We start from the raw sequence: 17,308 nt of genomic DNA, 5'->3' as shown, positions 1-17,308 counted from the left end.
GATAAGACCACAAGGGAAAACCATGATAGAGGTCAAAGGTTATACCACCCTTTTACAGTCGTGTTCCATACTATATTAGACAAATTAAAGAACTCTTTATCTAAAGAATTCACGTGTTTATTTAAAGCTCAGAAAATAAAACTTCTAATATACCATATTTGAGTATACCCCTTTAAGATATTGTCTCTGGGAAATATGGAAATCCCCCCCAAACCCAAACGTTTACTACAAAAAAAACCTAATAATAATGATAATTCTATTGTACTCCCTCAAATCATTAGTTTTAAATTTCCTCAATGGTTATATCTAAAAACCCATTCAGTCTCTCTTCAAACAGTCTCTCCAAAATGCTTGATAGGAATACCCTGCCATTAGACACACACAACTGTGATAAACGTGCACTGTCCCTTTAAAACAAAATAAACTCAACCTGCAATCCACTTTGCGGACCTGTCATGGTTCCCCCTTATGTGAAACGGATTATAATGTTAGTATACCTTAACTTCCTGTTAAATTTCACTGGTGATACCTAAACAATCAAACTAAAAATCTTTTACGATTCAACTATTCAGACCTCACTCTCTTACAGCTAAATATAGCCCAGGGAGCGCTACCAACTGTCCTCTTCTTACCAGTGGACAAAAAATATAACCTCTCCTCCAACCACGTTCTGCCTTACCGCTATCGTACGATTAAAACCAAACTTTACAAGTGTCCCTTCTTTCGGCTTCACCCTTATGAATTGATCCAGCCTTAAAAGTAATATGCAAATTGCCTAAATGTGTAACCTACATCAGTCAATCCATAAGAATAAAAACACATTTCGATGGGCACAACTCTATCGTAATTATCTCTTTGTTATTATTTAAAATTCATTAGCTTCAGGTAACTGTCTCTTCTATGATTCAGCGTTTTAAATACGACTCCATTCCTAGCGCACCATTTGGGCAAGACAACGCATTCCATCGAAATCGCCCCGCAATTATTTAGAATGGATTAGTCTTTCAATTTAACCTAAACAAGCTATTAAAACCTTTTGTGACTAGGGGGCAGTATTTTCATTTTTGGAAAAATAACGTGCCCGTAGTAAACGGGATATTTTGTCAGGACAAGATGCTAGAATATGCATATAATTGACAGCTTAGGATAGAAAACACTCTAAAGTTTCCAAAACTATAAAAATATTGTCTGTGAGTATAAGAGAACTGATGTTGCAGGCGAAAGCCTGAGAAAAATCCAATCCGGAAGTGCCTCATGTTTTGAAAGCTCTGTGTTCCGATGCGTAATAGTCCCTATTGAGCAGTGAATCGGCTATTAACCAGATTACTTTTTCTCCATATTCCCCAAGGGGTCTACAGCATTGTGACGTAGTTTTACGCATTTATGTTGAAGAATACCCGTAAGTGGCTACATTGCGCAAGTGGTCACCTGATGCTCCCAGAGAGATACTCGCGTAAAATACAGAGGTAGCCATTACTCCAATCGGTCCTACTGAAAAACGAATTGTCCCGGTGGATATATTATTGAATAGATATTTGAAAAACACATTGAGGATTGATTATAAACAACATTTGCCATGTTTCTGTCGATATTATGGAGCTAATTTGGAATATTTTTCGGCGTTTTCTTGACTTCAATTTCCGGGCGATTTCTCAGCCAAACGTGAAGAACAAACGGAGCAATTTCGCCTACAAAAATAATATTTTTGGGAAAAAAGGAACATTGGCTATCTAACTGGGAGTCTCGTGAGTGAAAACATCCGAAGCTCATCAAAGGTAAACAATTTAATTTGATTGCTTTTCTGATTTCCGTGACCAAGTTACCTGCTGCAAGCTGGACAAAATGCTATGCTAGGCTATCGATAAACTTACACAAATGCTTGTCTAGCTTTGGCTGTAAAGCATATTTAGAAAATCTGAGATGACAGGGTGATTATCAAAAGGCTAAGCTGTGTCTCAATATATTTCACTTGTGATTTTCATGAATAGGAATATTTTCTAGGAATATTTATGTCCGTTGCGTTATGCTAATTACTGTCAGTCGATGATTACGCTCCCTCATGCGGGATGGGGAGTCATTAGAGGTTAAAACGTTCCGTTTACATCCTAAATAAACACTAAATAATCATATCTCTCCCGGCAAAACATATCAGTATTTGAATTACAATCAGAATGAAGTCTATCGGTGCCAAGGCTGAGATACGAACCCTGAGTCTCCTGCGTTGTAGGCAAAAGTTTTACCACTGAACCACCAACGCTATGGATTGATTGAGACAAAAATAGCCCTAATTTAAATGGTCCAAGCGTTTCCCCAGCGAGGATTCTCCCTACTCTCGCTCTTCTTGTCTCTGCCTTTTCGCTTTCTCTCCTGATTGTCGCGCCTGACCTTCCCTTTAGTTGAATTACAATTTCGGTGGTTGTGCCCTACTCGGTCACAATGTTTACAGGGAGCATTACACTCCCGGGCAAAATGTCCTGTCTCATTGCAATTGAAACATTTTCTATCGTCTGATCCTGTCCATTTTTTCCCTTATCTCTTAGGTCCCTTCCCCTTAAGGCCTCCTTTATGTTTGTTTACAATTACCACGATAGTTACTGTCAATTGCTCCGACTCGACCTGTTCGCTCTTTTCACAGTCTCGGTGGTTATGGCCTACTTTAGTGCAGTGTTTACACGGTGCCTCACAATGTCTAGCAAAATGACCCAGTTTGTGACAGTTAAAGCATCTATCTCCCCCTTTCTTTTGACTGTCTCTATCCACTTTTCTCAACTTTTTCCCAATTCTCTACCCAATCCACTTTCTCAATAAGGTTGCTAAATCCTGTCCTCCTTCCCCAGCCCGTGGATTCGGTAAGGCACTTAGGGGATATTCAGTGACCTCTTCTGCTTCCTCGGCTTCTAGCCTCTCTGACTCTACTCTCCCTTCTCCCTGGGCTTATTATGTGTGATTGTATTGTATTATGTATATTGTATTGTCTGATTATGTGACTTCACCCCCTTTTCTCCTCTTCCTGTCGCTTGTTTACCCTGCGTCCTAGTTCAGTTAAATCTTTTCTGACTTTCCCTAGGGCAGCTAGCCCTATCCTTTCCTCCTCCCGCTTGCTACTTACATCTTCCTTCTTTTTTTACTTCCTTTTTCTTTCCTCCCTCCGCGCTCTTCCTCGCCTCGGCTAACCATACCCTCGCTGTGTCTGGCCCCTCTGCTCGTTGTTTATCTGCCTTGTCTCCACATGCCTTATGTATCTGTTTTTATAAGCAATTCTAGCTGTTCTACATCTAGACGCCCATCAAATTCATACTTCTTTCTCAATTTTTTTTAACCAAAATCAAGATTTATTTTATCTTTCAGTTCCATATAGCGCTCATCTCCCGTTAATTCCAGGACCTCCTCTGAGGATTTACTACCCATGTTTAATAAACCCTTGTAGTCACTATGTTATTTATCACAATCTACAGTGCCTTGCGAAAGTATTCGGCCCTAAGTATGTGCTCTTTTTCCCCCGTTATCCTATTACTATAGTTGCTCTCCTGACTTTAAGTGTGTCTCTTCATGCTCACAATCTATGTGTGAGCATGTTTGATGTGTGTTTCTCTTTCTGGAAACTTTATCTATAGGATTGACTGTCGATCGGACATTAGGTCTCACCCGTAAAATTATAAGCTATTATCCAGAGGTCTTAAATCCCTAGTTAACATCCTTTCATGTTAACATCCTTTCATTTCATGTTTCATGTTCATGTTTAAAGTTAATATCTTGTAACTTACTCCGCTATATAGACTGGGAAAAGCAATGTAGGTTGGATCACGTCACCGTCTCTGCCGACCTTAGGTATATACCGGCCTCTTATGGAACCCCAATGTCAGGTCTTTAATGACCCGCCCGTGTACGGTATTTCGGCGTGGTACCTTCGGACGGCAGGGACCGGTATTGAGTTTCGGCTCTCGAAGGACCAATTGTCAAGAGAATTATGTTCTCAGTGTTCATAAACCCAATTGAATTGATTACTCATCCTGATACCAATACTTTGTAGGAAACTGGTTGGAATGAATCTGGCGGAAGCCCAGCTACAATTGTCAGGAATGTTTATTTAGAGAGCTCTGCCTATCATTTCCAGAACGTTGGTCTATATACCTCACATTTCATCATAAATGTCCCTCCTCCGCTCAGATACAATGGCAATATAATTCACAAGTCTTCTCACATTGTCTGTGACCTGTTAAACAATCTACTACCAGCCCAAGGTCTCTCCCCTCCCTGGGTGGGGACAGAATGTCCTGTAAGAAACACTGTATTCCAGCCTGTCTGAAGATAGCTCCATTATGTTTCTCACTTACACCCTGCTTACATACTAAAAAGGAACAGAAAGTCCTTGTTCTAATTTTTGACTAAAACTACACACATTAGTTTTATGATTTCTAATAAGTTTCATACAATCATACAGTGACAGGGTAGTATTCTGTTAGTTCTAGTTCTACGTTAAATGTATACATCATTTAGTCATTATTCATAAAATCCATAACAATGTGCCAAGTCCACTGTCTCTTTTTCAAAGAGGATGAGTTGGAGCATAGAAATAGAATGCTGTGAGTTTTCAAAAGGCCCTGGTTAGAGGGGCTTTTCCTCTTTCTAGTCATTCTATTTCTAGGAGTTGGATAGTTTTCACTAGGAACTACATCTTGCATCAAATCATTCCTGACTATTTATTTACACATTCAGATCGAACACTTTTGATAATTAGTATCATCACACCCTTTGAGCTCCTTTGTCCATGACATAAAATTATTTCACCACATCAATCCTTTTTCCACGCAACTTCATCTAAGGATGTAGAGTGAGTTTCCTGTAAACAACTTCATCTAAGGATGTAGAGTGAGTTTCCTGTAAACAACTTCATCTAAGGATGTAGAGTGAGTTTCCTGTAAACAACTTCATCTAAGGATGTAGAGTGAGTTTCCTGTAAACAACTTCATCTAAGGATGTAGAGTGAGTTTCCTGTAAACAACTTCATCTCAGGATGTAGAGTGAGTTTCCTGTAAACAACTTCATCTAAGGATGTAGAGTGAGTTTCCTGTAAACAACTTCATCTAAGGATGTAGAGTGAGTTTCCTGTAAACAACTTCATCTAAGGATGTAGAGTGAGTTTCCTGTAAACAACTTCATCTAAGGATGTAGAGTGAGTTTCCTGTAAACAACTTCATCTAAGGATGTAGAGTGAGTTTCCTGTAAACAACTTCATCTAAGGATGTAGAGTGAGTTTCCTGTAAACAACTTCATCTAAGGATGTAGAGTGAGTTTCCTGTAAACAACTTCATCTCAGGATGTAGAGTGAGTTTCCTGTAAACAACTTCATCTCAGGATGTAGAGTGAGTTTCCTGTAAACAACTTCATCTCAGGATGTAGAGTGAGTTTCCTGTAAACAACTTCATCTAAGGATGTAGAGTGAGTTTCCTGTAAACAACTTCATCTAAGGATGTAGAGTGAGTTTCCTGTAAACAACTTCATCTCAGGATGTAGAGTGAGTTTCCTGTAAACAACTTCATCTCAGGATGTAGAGTGAGTTTCCTGTAAACAACTTCATCTCAGGATGTAGAGTGAGTTTCCTGTAAACAGTAAATGTTATATTCCTTTTCTTTTAGCCACATAAAGACAGATCTTCTTTTTTTATAATCTGCTAAACTGTTACAATTATAACTAGCTATACTTATTTCACCCCTTGCCATAACTAGATATTATTCTCAGTCTAAATTGACCATAATTAGTGCTTGTAAAGTTATCTTCACTGATTGTTGCATCTGTTAGGCTAGCTTTGGATTGATGTCTATCACGGGTGCTTCTATCTTTCATATACATCCTCTGTCTGTGTGCCTGCCTGACTGTGTGTTTTCCTGTCTGCTCAGTGCTGTGTGTTTTGGAGGTGTTTCAAACACCCATATGGAATGTGCCCCTGACGCAGAACGTATTTTTCAAGGGAATTTGTCAGAACCTCGACACAAGTTTTTACAGCGTGACAACTTCACTCCGTTTATATTGCTGCAAAAAATATAAATAGATATCAAATGTTTCAAATGTTAAATTAATATAATTATATTGTGGCTTTTAAACAGACATCTATACAAGTATAAAGTATAACTATCATGGCTCTTATTTGGGATTCTATAAATAGGTTTAAATGAGGTCCAAAACAGCACTTTCTAGAATGAGATGTAGGATCTTAATTTGAACCAATTTGCTGCAGCAGCAACAGGAAATACTAATTATTATGTGGATTATAATTCATCAACATTTTGGTAGGGGTTGACACATTTTTCACAAGTGAAAATCAAGTCTGAAATTTCTAAGTGGAAATTACAAACTTCAGAACCCTTTTTAAACCTCAAATTACTCTACATTTTTTAAAAAATATCCTCCTGGAACAGTGTGATCAAATTGAGATCCTACATCTGTTGGTGAAATTCAATATATTTTGATGTAATCAATGTATCTAAAGCAAAAAGGAAACATTTATTTGACTATAATTTTATATTATTAACACAGAAACACCAAAGAGTTAATGTACAGTACCAGTCAAAAAGTTTGGACACACCTACTCATTCAAGGGCTTTTCTTTATTTTAACTATTTTCTACATTGTAGAATAATAGTAAAGACATCAAAAACTGTGAAATAACACGTATGGAATCATGTAGTAACCAGAAAAAGTGTTAAACAAAATAAAAATAGGTTTATATTTGACATTCGTCAAAGTAGCCACCGTTTTCCTTGATGACAGCTTTGCCCACTCTTGGCATTCTCTCAGCCAGCAACGTCCGACTGGTATGTATAGTGCCTTTGTTTGTGTGAATGATGCATGATGTGTGTTTCTGCCATTTTTAAATGTGCCAAGTGATTATTAGAAAGCTCTCAATCAATCATACAATCCACCACAATGACCTTTCATTTCAAATGTTGTCAGAAGGGAATGTTTTGAAGGAAAAGCAGCGTTCTCAGTGGCAGGACAAGAGGAGGGAATTGCAGAATGTCTTCTTATAAACAATAAAATAAACAAGGAAGGAAGGAAACAAGGAAGGAAGGAAGGAAGGTCTTCACTCATTAATTTAATGTGAACCTTATAAGTGAAGACCTTCTTTCTTGCTTCAATTAAAATGTTTTAAAAGGAAAACAGCTTCCTCAGTAATGGGGACGGGAGGTCATGTCTATTTAGGCCTATTTATGGAATACTAAATTCAACAACCTTGTGTGTGTGTGTGTTTGCCAGACTGATATCACCACCAACCGGATGCCACTGGAAACAGCTCCAAAAGTTTCCTCCCTCTCCTCCTCCTCACAGCAGAGATAACTGAGTGTTATTATGTCATGGATGATTTGGATCTATAAATGGGGTTAGGATTTTATGTGGTTCATTTTTAAAGTAAGAGAGAGTGTAGCCAAATATTTGTAATGTAATTCAGACAACTATACAAGAGTGTTGTCTTTCAAGCGCACCTCTGTCTATTGACATTGACATTGCAGAGAGGAGAGAGACCAGTACTGTAAGGAGATAGAGGTAAACTACACTAACTGTAAGGAGATAGAGGTAAACTACACTAACTGTAAGGAGATAGAGGTAAACTACACTAACTGTAAGGAGATAGAGGTCAACTACACTAACTGTAAGGAGATAGAGGTCAACTACACTAACTGTAAGGAGATAGAGGTCAACTACACTAACTGTAAGGAGATAGAGGTAAACTACACTAACTGTAAGGAGATAGAAGTAAACTACACTAACTGTAAGGAGATAGAGGTCAACTACACTAACTGTAAGGAGATAGAGGTCAACTACACTCACTGTAAGGAGATAGAGGTCAACTACACTAACTGTAAGGAGATAGAGGTCAACTACACTCACTGTAAGGAGATAGAGGTAAACTACACTAACTGTAAGGAGATAGAGGTAAACTACACTAACTGTAAGGAGATAGAGGTAAACTACACTAACTGTAAGGAGATAGAGGTAAACTACACTAACTGTAAGGAGATAGAGGTAAACTACACTAACTGTAAGGAGATAGAGGTAAACTACACTAACTGTAAGGATATAGAGGTAAACTACACTAACTGTAAGGAGATAGAGGTAAACTACACTAACTGTAAGGAGATAGAGGTAAACTACACTAACTGTAAGGAGATAGAGGTAAACTACACTAACTGTAAGGAGATAGAGGTAAACTACACTAACTGTAAGGAGATAGAGGTAAACTACACTAACTGTAAGGAGATAGAGGTAAACTACACTAACTGTAAGGAGATAGAGGTAAACTACACTAACTGTAAGGAGATAGAGGTAAACTACACTAACTGTAAGGAGATAGAGGTAAACTACACTAACTTCTTGTTTCTTTACATTTTGTCAAGAACTGCAAGGAAACAAAATAAATAGTCACCCAAAAAGAATAACCTGGATATTTATCTATTTTCTTCAGAAAACAAATCAACTTGTGGCAGAAATACTGTGTTTCATAGAAATGCTACGGTAGACAACTTTCTCTGGCTTCATTTGATGGTCTGTTTGAGTACACGGTAAAAGAAAAGGAAGACTCTTGCTAACATTAGATGGTACATTGCGTCTTGTTTTTTCTAAAGCTTATCAAACACAACCTCACGTCTCTGTCATTCTATCTGCTCACCCCGTAGAAACTATTTCTCTATGTGCACCCTTTGACTGGTTACGCTGTACAGTTTTCTCCATTCACAGGCCCGATCACACCTAGCATCAACCATATGGCACCCACCATATATATTCATGTTATGGTGTCTATGGAGGCTGTATCAAGTCACAGCCCACTGTACCAGTGTTGTTTGCTGGAGTTTTTTTTTTCAGCCATTTTCTCAGCAAGGGATTATTATTATTATTTTCAGCTTCTTCTGAGCAGCCACCTTCTCTGAAACGCTTCACACTTTGTGAATACAGGTCCTGATTAAGACCTAGATTCAAAAAGGAGCTTGGAAAATCTGAGCTAAAGCGCAATTTGGATTTCAAGGGAATTTTTTCCGCTTTCGCGGAGACTGGGTTCAGAGTAAAAGCAGCATTTGGCTCAATTGGACATTTACATTTCCAAACTTCCGAGCTCTGAAATAAATCTAATAAATATTTTTTATTTATGTATCTTTTGTTCTGGTCTCTTGTATCTGTGTCAATCTTTTTACTTCCTATGTCACTCTTCCTGCTTCCTGTTTCAGACTCAGACTTCCAGGCTTTCACAGGCTGATCTGATTGGCCGATGCCAATCTGACCCCTACCCTTTGAGCCTGAGGTAAATCCCAAACAAAACTTCAGCAGTTCCTCCCACCTTCACTGTGGCATCCTCCTCCCTATCACCCCAAGAGGACCCCACCACTATCACCATAGACTCTGAGCACCTTAATTCACCCTATCTCACCAACTACTTTCAAATCAAATCAAATCAAATGTATTTATATAGCCCTTCGTACATCAGCTGATATCTCAAAGTGCTGTACAGAAACCCAGCCTAAAACCCCAAACAGCAAGCAATGCAGGTGTAGAAGCACGGTTGCTAGGAAAAACTCCCTAGAAAGGCAGGAATCTAGGAAGAAACCTAGAGAGGAACCAGGCTATGGGGGTGGCCAGTCCTCTTCTGGCTGTGCCGGGTGGAGATTATAACAGAACATGGCCAAGATGTTCAAATGTTCATAAATGACCAGCATATAATAATAGTAGTAGTAGTAGTGGTAGTAGTGGTAGTAGTAGTAGTAGTAGACCTGAGTAGTAGTGGTAGTAGTAGTAGACCTGAGTAGTAGTGGTAGTAGTAGTAGACCTGAGTAGTAGTAGTAGTAGTAGTAGTAGTAGACCTGAGTAGTAGTTGTAGTAGTAGTAGACCTGAGTAGTAATAGTTGTAGTAGTAGTAGTAGAAAACCTGAGTAGTAGCATAGTTAAGTAGTTGTCGTACTACAACCTGATATCAGGATAGCTGTTAGGTAGTTAACGGGATAGCTAGTTAACAGGATAGTTTGTATAACCAGGATTAACAGATTGGGATAGATAGGTATAGATGTAGACTAGGGAAAGATGTATGCTGTAGCTCCAAGCCTCTGCGTGATCCATTTGCTCCCAACAGGTCAATGGTCAAATTTCCCATGGTGCATCTTGTCTCTCAGCCCTGCTGAGGTCGACTGCTGATCAACACATTTCAAAGTTTTATTTGAAAAACAAAATTCAACGGAAAAATACAAATGCATGTACTTCTATGTGTGAGTGTGTGTATATAGCTAAATGGTTCTTTCTAGCGTATTTTGAATTACAAATAACTCATCCACATTAAATCAGTTGCATTTTAAAATGTCTTATAAGATAATGTGTCCTGGAAAGAATTTTAAATCACGACTACATGTTTCAATACCATGGAACATTTTTTAAATATTTGCCTCAGTTGTCATGTCTTTACTATCATTAAACTGAAGAATTATAGTTTTTATCAAAAGATTATCTGATTCTTTCGGTATTACGCGATCAAACTGATTAATCATGTAACTGTAATTAACTAGGAAGTCGGGGTACCAAGGAAAATATTCAGATTACAAAATTATCATTTCCTAATATAAACTTTCAGATATTTCATATCTGATATATTAGTCTTCTGATTAATGAATTATTTACCTTACCTCACATTAGTCTCATTCCAAACGTCGTAAATTGTTGGTTATCTGCACGAACCCAGTCTTCACTATGAGTCATCCATACATCAATTGTCTTAAATCATTTATTTATTAACTAACTAAACAATCACAGAAGTGCACACAGAAACAAACAAAGTAAATATGGTTACAAGAAATTATAGGGGAATGTGTCCTAGTGGGCTGAACTGGCATGGCGGCTTGTTAGACAAAAGGGGAAGTGGGGGTCGACTAAGAAGTCACTACAGAGTTAATAATTATAACAATTGAAATGCTAATCCTTTACACATGAACGCTCACTCATTCGGGAACAATTGCAATCAATATATATATTTACGCTCAGTGAGTCGTCTTGATCGCTGTTGAAAAGTTAGTTTCAGTTGGAGTTTTCATCCTCTCTCTCTCTCTGTTAGAGGGGATAGTTCAGAACGACATTCATTCATGTTGTAGTAGAATGGATGTTTTGGCGGTTGTCGTTCTTCGCGTACAATGATACCGAATACCTAGCTGCAGATGTTACGCCCCTGAAAACAGGGGAGAAATAATCACGAGAGTGATATGGTGTTGTTTTCTCAATTCAACTTTTAGTTCAAACATTTTACAAAAGTAACACATTACAAAACAACATAAAACCCATTATACAAATAACACAGCAAAATATCTTATTAACAACGCACATGTTCATTCACAATCGACATAAAATGGCAGCTACTCTCAGTACGATGCTATTCTTCGCTACAACCGAGCAGGGCTAATATTACTCTCTTCAAACTTAACTCTAACTTCCTCAAGATGTTACTAAAATACACCTTAAACACTCTTAACATGTTAGTGAGTTATTACATTTAAATTACTATTTTTCATCATCAATAACATACCTGAAAACAGGGGAGAAATAGTCACGAGAGTGATACGGTGTTGTTTTCTGAATTCAACTTTTAGTTCAATGAGAAAAGACCGTGATTTCCCCAGGAATATGAGTGGAGACCAGAGCAATCGATATCCGGCTCATAGATTAACCTTTCTGATCTCCCCATCCCGGATCCGGGTTCGTGACTCAAGCTCATTACCATAACGCAACGTTAACTATTCATGAAAATCGCAAATGAAATGAAATAAATATGCTAGCTCTCAAGCTTAGCCTTTTGTTAACAACACTGTCATCTCAGATTTTCAAAATATGCTTCTCAACCATTGCAAAACAAGCATTTGTGTAACAGTATTGATGGCTAACGTAGCATTTAGCATTAGCATTCAGCTGGCAACATTTACACAAAAAAACAGAAAAGCATTCAAAAAAATAATTTACCTTTGAAGAACTTCAGATGTTTTCAATGAGGAGACTCTCAGATAGCAAATGTTCAGTTTTTCCTGAAAGATTATTTGTTTAGGACAAATCGCTCCGTTTTCTGCGTCACGTTTAGCTATGAAAAAACCCCTGTATCCAGGATTGTGTAAATCTATCAGCAAGCTCATTAGCATAACACAACGTTAACTATTTATGAAAATCGCAAATGAAATGAAATAAATATGCCATCTCTCAAGCTTAGCCTTTTGTAAACAACACTGTCATCTCAGATTTTCAAAATATGCTTCTCAACCATAGGAAAACAATCATTTGTGTAAAAGTAGCTAGCTAGCGTTAGCATTTCGCGTTAGCATTTAGCGTTAGCATTAGCGTTAGCATCCAGCACGCAACATTAACAAAAACATAAAAGCCTTCAAATAAAATCATTTACCTTTGAAGAACTTCTGATGTTTTCAATGAGGATACTCTCAGTTAGATAGCAGATGCTCAGTTTTTCCAAAAAGATTCCTTGTGTATTAGAAATAGCTCCGTTTTATACATCACATTTGGCTACCAAAAAAAATCCATAAATTCAGTCCTCAAAACGCAAACTTTTTTCCAAATTAACTCCATAATATCGACTGAAAACATGGCAAACGTTGTTTAGAATCAATCATCAAGGTGTTTTTCACATATCTCTTCATTGATACATCGTTCTTGGACACATGCTTTCTCCCCTGAATCAAATGGTAAAGTAGAAGCAGCTGGCAATTGCGCACCGAATTCGACGCAGGACACCAGGCGGACACTTGGAAAATGTAGTCTCTTATGGTCAATCTTCCAATGATATGCCTACAAATACGTCACAATGCTGCTAAGACCTTGGGCGAACGACAGAAAGTGTAGGCTCATTCGTTGCGCAATCACAGCCATATAAGGAGAGAATGGAAAACAGAGCTTCAGAAATTCTGCTAATTCCTGGGTGATGCATCATCTTGGTTTCGCCTGTAGAATGAGTTCTGGGGCACTTACAGACAAAATCTTTGCAGATTCTGAAACTTCAGAGTGTTTTCTTTCCAAAACTGTAGAATATGCATAGTCGAGCATCTTTTCGTGACAAAATATCGCGCTTAAAACGGGAACGTTTTTTATCCAAAAATGAAATAGCGCCCCTAGAGCTCTAATTAAGAGCATTTCGTAGATCACAGATTAACACTTTTAGGCACCACAAAATAAAGTAATCAATATCATGTTTACACATTACTCTCACAATTCGTACCCTTTGTACGCTTGACGGATTTGAACTAACACAATTATATGAATGTTATCAATCTCTATCAACTAATACTGAATGCATCTTTTTAACCTTAGATGTTTTAAGATCCTCACATACTATGAACTTACTAATACTTTTTAATGTATAACAGGCCATGAATATGGGCTCAGGGGCGATCCCAGGATGTCTGACCCTAACTGGGCTCAGGGGCTGTCCAGGATGCCTGACCCTAACTGGGCTCATGGGCGGTCCAGGATGCCTGACCCTAACTGAGCTCAGGGGCAGTCCCAGGATGTCTGACCCTAACTGGGCTCAGGGGCGGTCCAGGATGCCTGACCCTAACTGGGCTCATGGGAGGTCCAGAATGCCTGACCCTAACTGGGCTCAGGGGAGGTCCAGGATGCCTGACCCTAACTGGGCTCAGGGGCGGTCCCAGGATGCCTGACCCTAACTGGGCTCATGGGCGGTCCAGGATGCCTGACCCTAACTGGGCTCATGGGCGGTCCAGGATGCCTGACCCTAACTGGGCTCATGGGCGGTCCAGGATGCCTGACCCTAACTGGGCTCATGGGCGGTCCAGGATGCCTGACCGTAACTGGGCTCATGGGCGGTCCAGGATGCCTGACCCTAACTGGGCTCATGGGCGGTCCAGGATGCCTGACCCTAACTGGGCTCATGGGCGGTCCAGGATGCCTGACCCTAACTGGGCTCATGGGCGGTCCAGGATGCCTGACCCTAACTGGGCTCATGGGCTCTCCAGGATGCCTGACCCTAACTGGGCTCATGGGCTCTCCAGGATGCCTGACCCTAACTGGGCTCATGGGCGGTCCTCTGATTTAGTTCAACTCAAAAAGGGAATTGGAGTTTCCTTCATTAAACAGTCCAAAATCACATTACACAATTTTACAAACAGTATCATCCTCACTCATTCATCTTATACAACAATTAGATGTAAACCTCATATCTGAGGCTATTATATAAACAGCGTTATGGTAATGTGGCCACACCGTCTCCCATGAGCTTCACCAAAATGTACCAAACGGACCAGTTCGTAGCTGGATTCTTCACCGATCTTTTATACCTTCTCCGGAACATAAGTGTTGTTCGGACCTCAGGTTCTGTGAGGTGGAAGAAATTCCTTTGTTCTCTATGAAACTTCACTCTCTCTCTATACTGTGTGGACATGAGGCAGGGTCTTCCCTAGGAATTTACGACCTCTCTGACCACAGCATCCTGGTTGAAAGAGCAGAGAGAGGGGGATGGTGCTCGCTGTACCCAAAGAGGGCAACGTCATGACACAGTTCATATAAGGAAATCAGTCAATTGAAATACATTCATTGGGCCATAATCTCTGGAATTCACGACTGGGAATACAAATATGCATCTGTTGGTATCAGATACAGTACCGTAAACAAAAAGTAGGGGAGTGGATCAGAAAACCAGTCCGTATCTGGTGTGACCCACCGTTTGCCTTATGCAGAGCGACACATATCCTTCACAAAGAGTTGATCAGGTTGTTGATTGCGGCCTGTGGAATGTTGTCCCACTCCTGTGCGAAGTTGCTGGATGTTGGCGGGAACTGGAACACGTTGTCGTACACGTCGATCCACGTCGATCCAGAGCTCAATAGGTAACGTCTGGTGAGTATGAAGGCCATGGAAGAACTGGGACATTTTCAGATTCCAAGAATTGTGTACAGATCTTTGCGACATGGGGCCGTGCATTATCATGCTGAAACATGAGGTGATGGCGGCGGATGAATGGCACGACAATGGGCCTCAGGATCTCATCACGGTATCTCTGTGCATTCAAATAGACGTCAATAAAATGCCATTGTGTTCGTTGTCCATAACTTATTCCTGCCCATACCATAACCCCACTGCCACCATGGGGCACTCTGTTCACGAAGTTGACATCAGCAAATAGCTCGCCCAAACGATGCCATACACTCTGTCTGCCATCTGCCCGGGAACAGTTGAAACTGGGATTCATCCATGAAGAGCACACTTCTCCAGCGTGCCAGTGGCCTTCGAAGGTTAACATTTTCCCACTGAAGTCGGTTACGACGCCGAACTGCAGTCAGGGCAAGACTTTGGTGAGGACGACGAGCATGCAGATGAGCTTCCCTGAGATGGTTTCTGATAGTTTGTGCAGGAATTCTTTGGGTGTGCAAACCCATAGTTCTTCGGGTGGCTGGTCTCAGACGGTCCCTCAGGTGAAGAAGTCGGATGTGGAGGTCCTGGCCCTGCGTGATTACACGTGGTCTGCGGTTGTGCGGCCGTTATGTACATACACTGCCAAATTCTCGAAAGTTATGTTGGAGGCGGCTTATGGTAGAGAAATTAACATTCAATTCTCTGGCAACCGGTCTGATGGACATTCCTGCAGTCAGCATGCCAATTGTCCGCTCCATCAAAACTTGAGACATCTGTGGCATTGTGTTGTGTGACAAAACTGCACATTTTAAAGTGGCCTTTTATTGTCCCCAACACAAGGTACACTTGTGTAATGATCATGCTATTTAATCAGCTTCTTGATATGCCACACCTGTCAGGTGGATGGATTATCTTGGCAAATGATAAATGCTCACCGACAGGGATGTAAACAAATTTGTTCACAAAATCAGATAAATACTTTTTTTGTGCGGGTGGAACATTTCTGGGATCTTTTATTTCAGCTCATGAATCATGCGACCAACATTTTACATGTTGCGTTTATAATTTTTGTTCAGTGTAGCTGTAGACATTGGTTCCTAACGGTTACTAGTCAGTATCATGTGATATAGGCATTGGTTCCTAACGGGTACTAGGTAGTATTATGGGATGTAGGCATTGGTTCCTAAAGGTTACTAGTCAGTACTGTGGGATGTGAATAAAAATAACACAGTCAGACCACTCTATGCTGTTGCACCACATCACAATAGAGATTTAATTACATACATCGAGTTAAAAATATTTTTTTATAGTTGTTTTCTATGTTTGCTACATTAATACACATTTAAGAAATAAATCAGGTGAATTATTTACAATAAATCACAGAGGTTTTACAGTAACACCGAAGACACTAATTGATATGATTCAGATGTGAGTGATTAGGTAGTCAGTGTACAGTAATAGTTCCATTACAAAATGGATAGAAATAAATCATTAGGTTTAGAGTTAAAGTTAGAGGTATAAACCAGCTCCTTAGAGAAACTGGTGTAACCTATAATACACTAGTATGTCACTCACTTCACCCTCGCCATAGTCAGGCTTTGTTGTCATCTTGCTTAAACAAGTGTATGAGCCTTGGGCCTTATATGCTGTTATGCCAAAAGGATGACTCCCTACTAGAGTACAATGACTGGTTTTACATCTCCATGACAACAGATCAGGAGGGAGCATGGTAAAATAACATCTCCATGACAACAGATCAGGAGGAAGCATGGTAATACAACATCTCCATGACAACAGATCAGGAGGGAGCATGGTAAAATAACATCTCCATGACAACAGATCAGGAGGAAGCATGGTAATACAACATCTCCATGACAACAGATCAGGAGGGAACATGGTAATACAACATCTCCATGACAGCAGATCAGGAGGGAGCATGGTAATACAACATCTCCATGACAACAGATGGTAATTGTAGTATCACTAGTGAGTAAGGAGTAGAGGTACAGTATCAAGTCACAGTCCTACTGTCCATTTGAAGTATTCTTGTCTGATCGGAATAATCTCGAGGATTCTTTGAAACCACATTTCATTTAGATATGAAAGCATAATAACAGAACCTTGATTGTAGATCTGTTAATGCTGTATTGGTGTGACAATGACTAAAGGAGTTGGCGAGGCAACACAAACCAGGCTTCAGTAATAGTAATGCACTCTGGGAAATGTAGTTCCTCCCTGGTTTGTGGCACCGGTGGTAGAGGTGGTAGAGGTGGTAGAGGTGGTAGGGTTCACTGTGGCAGAGCTTTCAGGATGGCATTGACCTCTTCTGCCACGGCGGTCAGGGCAAACTCAAACTGGTCCTGAGAGGGAGACAGAAACGGAGGGAGACTGTCAGAGACACACACGGAGGAAATCAACC

General features: G+C 39.9%; 1 protein-coding gene and 2 long non-coding RNA genes across 4 annotated transcripts in view; all 3 read right to left on the bottom strand.

Moving 5' to 3' along the window:
• The window catches only part of LOC149972915 (uncharacterized), a 1,172,247-nt gene extending 1,159,750 nt beyond the window's left edge, over positions 1-12,497 (bottom strand). Inside the window, exons 1-2 of the long non-coding RNA XR_016490701.1 lie at positions 12,410-12,497; positions 11,980-12,041 (exon numbers count right to left, since the gene is read on the bottom strand). This is a non-coding gene — a long non-coding RNA (uncharacterized LOC149972915). The remainder of the gene's footprint in view (positions 1-11,979; positions 12,042-12,409) is intronic.
• Positions 10,743-11,635, bottom strand: LOC149972916 (uncharacterized). The gene is made up of 2 exons (XR_016490700.1): positions 11,549-11,635; positions 10,743-11,194 (listed from the first exon to the last, which is right to left on the bottom strand). It is a non-coding gene; the product is annotated as an uncharacterized LOC149972916 (long non-coding RNA).
• Positions 12,498-16,133: 3,636 nt separating the features above from the next.
• Positions 16,134-17,308, bottom strand: part of LOC110502189 (receptor-type tyrosine-protein phosphatase-like N) — a 90,845-nt gene continuing 89,670 nt past the window's right edge. For both annotated transcript variants that reach the window (XM_036959458.2, XM_036959457.2), the window contains exon 23: positions 16,134-17,249. In XM_036959458.2, coding sequence (XP_036815353.2) covers positions 17,178-17,249 — 72 coding nt within the window. In that variant the 3' untranslated portion in view covers positions 16,134-17,177. The remainder of the gene's footprint in view (positions 17,250-17,308) is intronic.

This window comes from Oncorhynchus mykiss, chromosome 22 (assembly GCF_057628025.1).
Source record: "Oncorhynchus mykiss isolate SJ-2025 chromosome 22, ASM5762802v1, whole genome shotgun sequence".
Lineage (NCBI taxonomy): Eukaryota > Metazoa > Chordata > Actinopteri > Salmoniformes > Salmonidae > Oncorhynchus > Oncorhynchus mykiss.
The sequence above is the reverse complement of the archived record's forward strand: the minus strand, read 5'-3'. Positions and strand labels throughout refer to the sequence as shown.